Here is an 8,096-nt window from a genome sequence, read left to right on the forward strand (position 1 = left end):
AAACAATCTTCAAAAAATGATTAATCTGGAAGCAGTGGAAAGAAAATGATTTAAGCTACATGAAGCACTATGAATATCCAACATGGGCGAGGTCTACCACAGAGGTGGACCAGTCAAGTCTCTTTCATCTACATCCATTATTTTTGAAAACTATAAAGATTATATTTTTAGACCTAAAGTGCTGATTGAAGCTGTCAAGTGAGAAGAATGTGAGATGACACCGACACGGAGATGCAGCTGGTAAAGGGAGGTCTTCGGAGAGTTCAATGGCCTGTGTGGCCTTCCCGTCTGTAACTGTTGCATCCACAGGACTCCTGGGAAATGTAGTGTCATTAAGAGAAAAGCTGGTGGTTTTTCGTTTTAAATATACAAGGATAGCAGTTTATTTAAAAAACAAACAAACGAACATTAATATGAGCAGAATTTCACAGGTTACGTAGGTTGATTTAGTGTTTATTCTGATATGACTAAGGTCTCTATTATATTTTCTAATGGAACTGTATTTCCCAGGCTGCTTTTCGTTTCTTGCGCATGCCCCTTGAGGTTGGGATAGGGGGCGAGACGATGAAAAGTGTAATGTGGGAGTCTAGTGTGTGGCGGTGATATTTGATATTATAACCATGAATTATTTTGTGTTTATTATAAACGTGGGGATTTAGTGTCTTCTAGACTCGAACCGAGCCGCACCGTGGAACATACGGGTGTAAGAGAGGCCTCTTTCAGCTGTTTTTGCGGTGGAACAGGGACTCCCTGGTAACCGTTAGGGTTTTTCCCCCGCCGCAGTCAGAATGCCGCGAGACAACAAAACTTCCCTGATCCAGAAAGTAGCGAAGCAGGCCTTCAGCGCGTTTAAGGACTGCAGGTCTGCCAGCAGCGGGGACGGCAGCGTCGTTACGGATAAGCTCAATCAGCTCGTCTCCATAGTTACCTCCGTCCGGGCCAAGGACCTGAAAATTACTCCGCCAAAAAACAAGCCGAGTTCCGGCGCGGCTGCACCTCAGAGCCCCCCGGTCACCTACATGCACATCTGCGAGACCGAGGTGTTCAGCATGGGGGTGTTCCTTCTTAAGGCCGGAACCTCTATCCCGCTGCACGACCACCCAGGAATGAACGGGATGCTCAAGGTCTCTCACTTCCACTCTGTCCTGTAGCCTGTTTTATTTTCCACCTGAGTTAAATGCGTCTGATGAGTCTAAATGTTACCATGCTGCAGTCACCATGTCTCCTCTGAGTGGAACCATCAAATCCAGAAATCTGTTGTATCCACAGAGCAGAAAGCGCCCATTCATTAATCACTGCAGCTAATATAGCTAAATCTTAGTGAAAGTCATCAGTCCTGCTCAGGTTTTTCCTTATGAATGCTTAAGATGGAAATGTTAAGCCTTTTCTGTGTTCTGCTGTTGCTTTTTGAGGCGGATTGATGGGTTATGAACTTCTAAACAGACAGGACCACATAGTACCCCCCCCCCCACATGGGTCTGAATCAGTCCGCAATATAGTTACATGTATATAGATGTTCATTTCTTGCTTTGCAACTAGTTCCAGAAATTGGCAAAGTTTCTACTCTAATGTAGTGATATTTTAATGCATTATGACTTTTATATTTTTTATAATGATGATAAATATTGGAGATTACTTGAAGTTCTGGGAGGATCTTGTGACTGAAAGCAGGAAAGTTGGACAGAAAAACCCAACTCAGCTATTTTGTGTTTATTTAGTTGAAGTTAGCAATTCTAATGAGCAGAGGTTAACAGTACAAAATACCTGAAAGTCAGTAAGTAGAACACAGTTTCAAACATTTCCTGTTCAGTAATGCCAGTTTATGTAACTGGATCACAGACATATCAACAGATCAATAAACATACCACAATCATGACTTCACATGAAGAATCAAACATCTTATTTTACTTCGGGATAGGGCCAATCCGGTATCAGGTTCCGATACCAATGTCATTCAAAGATAGGAAAGGTCAGATCCAACGCGCAGACGTTTCCGATCCATGAGCCAAGTATGTGCTTAGTGTTGTCTGCTGAAATGTCTCCACATGTGATTCCCTGCTGGCTGCAAACTGTGGGACGGATCTCCCAAACAGAGGCGGACCCCATGGGACCCGCAGTAATGAGACATGCCTCCGTTCAGAAGATCCACTCCACAGCTTAAGCCAGCCAGCAGACGAGCATTGAGCTGCTTTCTGGCTACCCTGCTTTTCATTCCAAAAATGTCTGTGTGGAAATATTTTACCCTCAAATCACCGCAAAGCAGGACTGCAACATGCAATGTTTGCAAAGCGGCGGTACCGAGAGGCGGAAGCTCCGCCGCGACATACGACACAATGAACCTGGTTAAACATTTGAAAAAATGCCACCTAACAGAACACGATGATTTTGTAGCCAGTGTGCAGAAAGAGGAAAGTAGCCGGCAGGTATCACTTCTGGACTCATTCAAACAACAAGGTCAGGTTCCTCCAGACAAGATGCATAACTACATTGTACTCGATGACCAACCGTTATTTGTAGAAAACGAAAGATTTTGTTGCTGCTACAAGAGCAGGAATGTGCTTTATTTATGCTAATCAGATTCACATTGTTTTATTGATAGTGTAAATAATTACACTTATTGCACTTTTCTTTTCTATTTACATTTTAAAGCATTCGTTGCTGCTAGAAGAGCCAGCAGACTTCATTTGTGCTGATGAACCAGCCATTGTTTTTTATTTGGACAGGGTCGTTTTGGGAGTAGTTTACTCGTTATGGTTGTTTTGGATTTAATAAATACTGACAGTCAATTTGAAACTCTGCATATTTGTTTTCGGGATGGGATTTTTCCAGTTAACATGATTTATTGTTTTCCTGCCCTATTACTTACCTCAAATTACCTTTTTGGGACATACATGTATACAGGCCTAGATTGTCATACTTCCCTGTAGAGAGGAATTTCTTACAGCCTCATAAAATCAACAATATTGGTAATAATAATTTTTAAGCAAATAGAGCTCTGGTATCGGAATAGTATCGGCATCGGCCGATATCCAAATTCAGGTATTGGATTGGAAGTGAAAAAATGTGGATCGGTGCATCCCTAATTTTACTTCCAAGATTCAGTACACTATATTGTCTGGAAATGGCCTTATACACCTGAAAACTATTAATATTTTAGTACTTTACTCCTTGTGAGTCACTTAGACTGTTCAGGTGCTCATCATAAAATTGGAATATCTTGAAAGAAATATTTTATTTCAGGAATTCCATTCAAAAAGTGAAACTTTTATATTATATTCATTCATTAGACACAGACTGATATATTTCAAATTAAATATGTTTTTTATTTTGATGATTAAAACTGACAACTATTGAAAACCCCAAATTCAATAGCTCAGAAAATTAGATTATTACTCAAGACTAATACAAAGAAAGGATTTTTACAAATGTTGGCCAACTGAAAAGTATGAGCAAGTACAGCACTCAATACTTAGTTGGGGCTCCTTTTGCTTGGATTACTGCGGTGTGGCGTGGAGCGATCGGTCTGTGGTACTGCTCAGGTGTTATGAGAGCCCAGGTTACTCTGATGGTCTTCAGCTCTTCTGAATGTTGGACCTGGCGTATTGCATCTTCCTCTTCTCAATACCCTATAGATTTTCTGCGGGGTTAACGTCAGGCAAATTTCTCGGCCAATTAAGAACAGGGATGCCATGGTCCTCAAACCAGGCACTGGTAGATTTGACACTGTGTGCAGGTGCCAAGTCCTGTTGGAAAATGAAATCTGCATCTCATAAAGTTGATCAGAAGCAGGAAGCATGAATTGCTCTAAAACTTCCTGGTAGACAGCTGTGTTGACCCAGGACCTCAGTAAACACAGTGGACAAACACCAGCAGATGACTTGGCACCCCAAACCATCACTTACTGTGGAAACTTTACATTGGACCTCAAGCAATGTAGATTCTTTGCCTCTCCTCTCTTTCTCCAGACTCTGGGACCTTGATTTCCAAAGGAAATGCAAAATTTACTTTCATCAAAGAACATCACTTTGGACCACTCAGCAGCAGCACAGTCCTTTTTGTCTTTATCCTAGGCACTTCTGACTCTCACTTGTTCAAGATTGGTTTGACACAAGGAATGCGACAGCTGAAACCCATGTCTTACAATCGTCTGTGCGTGGTGGTTCTTGAAGGATTGAGCCCAGCTGCAGTCCACTCTTTGTGAATCTCCCCCACATTTTTGAATGGGTTTTGTTTCAGCGTCCTCTCCAGAGTGCGGTTATCCCTATTGCTTGTACACTTTTTTCTGCCACATCTGTTCCTTCCCATCACCTCTCTATTAATATGCTTGGACACAGAGCTATGTGAATAGCCAGCCTCTTTAGCAAGGACCTTTTGTGTCTTGCCCTTCTTGTGCAAGGTGTCAATGGTCGTCTTTTGGACAACTGTCCAGTCAGCAGTCTTCCCTGTGATTGTGGAGCCTACAGAACTAGACCGAGAGACCATTTAAAGACCTTTGCAGGTGTTTTGAGTTAATTAGCTGATTAGAGTCGGCACCAGGTGTCTTCAATATTGAACCTTTTCACAATATTCTAATTTTTTGAGATACTGAATTTGGGGTTTTCATTAGTTTTCAGTTATAATCATAAAAATGAAAAGAAATAAACATTTAAAATATATCAGTCTGTGTGTAATGAATGAATATAACATACAGGTCCTTCTCAAAATATTAGCATATTGTGATAAAGTTCATTATTTTCCATAATGTAATGATGAAAATGTAACATTCATATATTTTAGATTCATTGCACACTAACTGAAATATTTCAGGTCTTTTATTGTCTTAATATGGATGATTTTGGCATACAGCTCATGAAAACCCAAAATTCCTATCTCACAAAATTAGCATATCATTAAAAGGGTCTCTAAACGAGCTATGAACCTAATCATCTGAATCAACGAGTTAACTCTAAACACCTGCAAAAGATTCCTGAGGCCTTTAAAACTCCCAGCCTGGTTCATCACTCAAAACCCCAATCATGGGTAAGACTGCCGACCTGACTGCTGTCCAGAAGGCCACTATTGACACCCTCAAGCAAGAGGGTAAGATACAGAAAGAAATTTCTGAACAAATAGGTTGTTCCCAGAGTGCTGTATCAAGGCACCTCAGTGAGAAGTCTGTGGGAAGGAAAAAGTGTGGCAGAAAACGCTGCACAACGAGAAGAGGTGACCGGACCCTGAGGAAGATTGTGGAGAAGGGCAGATTCCAGACCTTGGGGGACCTGCAGAAGCAGTGGACTGAGTCTGGAGTAGAAACATCCAGAGCCACCGTGCACAGGCGTGTGCAGGAAATGGGCTACAAGTGCCGCATTCCCCAGGTCAAGCCACTTTTGAACCAGAAACAGCGGCAGAAGCGCCTGACCTGGGCTACAGAGAAGCAGCACTGGACAAGGGCAGGGTCAATGCAGCTAGCTATCAGGAGATTTTGGAGCACTTCATGCTTCCATCTGCTGAAAAGCTTTATGGAGATGAAGATTTCATTTTTCAGCATGACCTGGCACCTGCTCACAGTGCCAAAACCACTGGTAAATGGTTTACTGACCATGGTATCACTGTGCTCAATTGGCCTGCCAACTCTCCTGACCTGAACCCCATAGAGAATCTGTGAGATATTGTGAAGAGAACGTTGAGAGACTCAAGACCCAACACTCTGGATGAGCTAAAGGCCGCTATCGAAGCATCCTGGGCCTCCATAAGACCTCAGCAGTGCCACAGGCTGATTGCCTCCATGCCACGCCGCATTGAAGCAGTCATTTCTGCAAAAGGATTCCCGACCAAGTATTGAGTGCATAACTGTACATGATTATTTGAAGGTTGACGGTTTTTGTATTAAAAACACTTTTCTTTTATTGGTCGGATGAAATATGCTAATTTTGTGAGATAGGAATTTTGGGTTTTCATGAGCTGTATGCCAAAATCATCCGTATTAAGACAATAAAAGACCTGAAATATTTCAGTTAGTGTGCAATGAATCTAAAATATATGAATGTTAAATTTTCATCATGACATTATGGAAAATAATGAACTTTATCACAATATGCTAATATTTTGAGAAGGACCTGTACAAGTTTCACGTTTTAAATAGAATTACTGAAATAAATCCATTTTTTCACGATAGTCTAATTTTATGACCAGCACCTGTATACATTTCTGTACCACCATATATTGCTGGTGGATTCTGTCAGGACAAAGGCCCAAAGACCAGAATAATGTACATATAGATGCACATAAAATTTTTATGTCAGGTAACTAAGAGCATTGATCAGGAATGGCAAAGTTTCCTTTTCTGCAATAGTTTATTTTTGAGAAAGATGCATGTGAGGATTATGCCTTAGAAGCCAAGTTTTAACACTACATTGTAAAAAAAACAACCTGACTGCGAATGTTAAGGAGAATCAAATATTACAAGGGTTTGGACAGAATTTCCACTTTTTAAAGTCACAATTCCTGATTGATCAAAATGAATTTATAGCGATTATTAAGAAAAGCCACCAGATTACCTTTTCCTGCTGGTTTCTTCTGTTGTAAATCCATTTGATATTCATCAGATTTGGGAGCGTAAGAGGCGAGGTGAACAGCTCCATACTGTCTAGTCAAAGAGGTGAAATACTGTTTAGTACAGAGTACAAGCTGATACTTGGGATCCGATCGGGACATCCCTGCTTTTAAGGAATAGGAACTAAAGATAGTGGCATGTTCTTTGATATGCTGAAAGGTAGAATCAAAGGAAAAAACTGGTAATTAATGTTTTTTTTAGCACCTTCATCCTTAATCCTGATAACTTTCTATCATCTGCCCAGGTTCTCTATGGAAAGGTGAACGTCAGGTGTTTTGACAAGCTCGAGAACAGCCTTACTGTCCCACCTCATTTTGACCCTCCTTTGGCTCCGCTGCAGGTGACCACAGTGTGGCGCTCTGTGCTCCGCTCTGTTGCAGAATACTCAGAGAACAGTGGGCCATGCCTCCTCACTCCTGTGCGGGATAACCTGCACCAGATTGATGCGGTGGACGGGCCGGCTGCTTTCCTGGACATCCTCGCACCTCCCTATAATCCAGATGATGGCCGGGACTGCCATTATTACAAAGTCCTGCAAAGTGTGACAGAACCAGAATCGGGTGCAAAGGTTGACCAGGAGCAGCTGGGAGAGAAGAAGGAGATCAAGAATGAGGGATGGCTTCTTGAAATCCCTCAGCCAGAGGACTTCTGGTGTGGTGGTGAACCTTACCCAGGCCCCGTGGTTGCCATCTGAGCTACACCACCTCTTAGAGGAACCTAGATGTTCCTATCTATCCACCCACAAGGGACGTGACTTTCTGCAGCCGTTACTGTGAAGCCAACCATTGGAGTGATTATTACCTGGAAGTTCAAAGGACTGGATGCTGTGTTCCTCAGGCACCACAGCATGGAAGAGATTTAGAAGACGGCCAGGAACTGACATTCCTAATCTTATAATTTTCTTTGAATCCTTGTACACAGATGAATGTCTGATAACGTGTTATCATTAGACATTTGGCAGCTGTTTCCATAAAATATGCTGCAGAGGACCTCCAGATTGTGATGTCTTGATGCTAAAGCTTGTACCTGCCTTAGGTGTGAACCTATCAATGATGCTATTTCTAATGAATGCACTCATTTCTTCTTCCCAAGTACCCACACTACATTATATAAACCCTATTTGCCTTTCAAGCCTTAAACATGTTTGGATAACAAGATTTTATTAATGGTTCTGATTTATGTGATAAAACAGAAAGCTGCTGCTTCGTGATGTATTGAACTGTCACTTCACTTATTGAGACTGAATCCAGAGGGAGACTATGGAGGACATCACTAGTTTCATTCAAGACTTTATTATTTCTTTCAAGCTGTATGTCACTTAACCTTCTAGTGTGCCTTCCTTTGAGTCCATACAGGTCTGGATGTTCTCATGCGGAGTAATAAATATGATGAGGTTCCCCATGAATAATCCTCACCCTTCAACACTCAAAATCTGGGGTTTACAATTCACCTTGCCACCACTCAACTTATTAACGTTTGTCTTAATTAAAATGAATGAAGCCTG

General features: G+C 41.7%; 1 protein-coding gene and 1 long non-coding RNA gene across 2 annotated transcripts; one reads left to right on the plus strand and one right to left on the minus strand.

Moving 5' to 3' along the window:
- The first annotated feature begins 531 nt into the window (after positions 1-531).
- On the plus strand, positions 532-8,096 carry adoa (2-aminoethanethiol (cysteamine) dioxygenase a). Its single transcript, XM_047377599.1, has 2 exons — positions 532-1,124; positions 6,837-8,096. The coding sequence occupies exons 1-2, from the start codon at positions 789-791 to the stop codon at positions 7,284-7,286; spliced, it is 786 nt and encodes a 261-aa protein (XP_047233555.1). The 5' UTR covers positions 532-788; the 3' UTR covers positions 7,287-8,096.
- LOC124875433 lies at positions 3,288-4,637 on the minus strand. Its single transcript, XR_007040033.1, has 2 exons — positions 3,903-4,637; positions 3,288-3,743 (listed from the first exon to the last, which is right to left on the minus strand). It is a non-coding gene; the product is annotated as an uncharacterized LOC124875433 (long non-coding RNA).

Source organism: Girardinichthys multiradiatus, chromosome 10 (genome assembly GCF_021462225.1).
Source record: "Girardinichthys multiradiatus isolate DD_20200921_A chromosome 10, DD_fGirMul_XY1, whole genome shotgun sequence".
Taxonomy (NCBI): Eukaryota; Metazoa; Chordata; class Actinopteri; order Cyprinodontiformes; family Goodeidae; genus Girardinichthys; species Girardinichthys multiradiatus.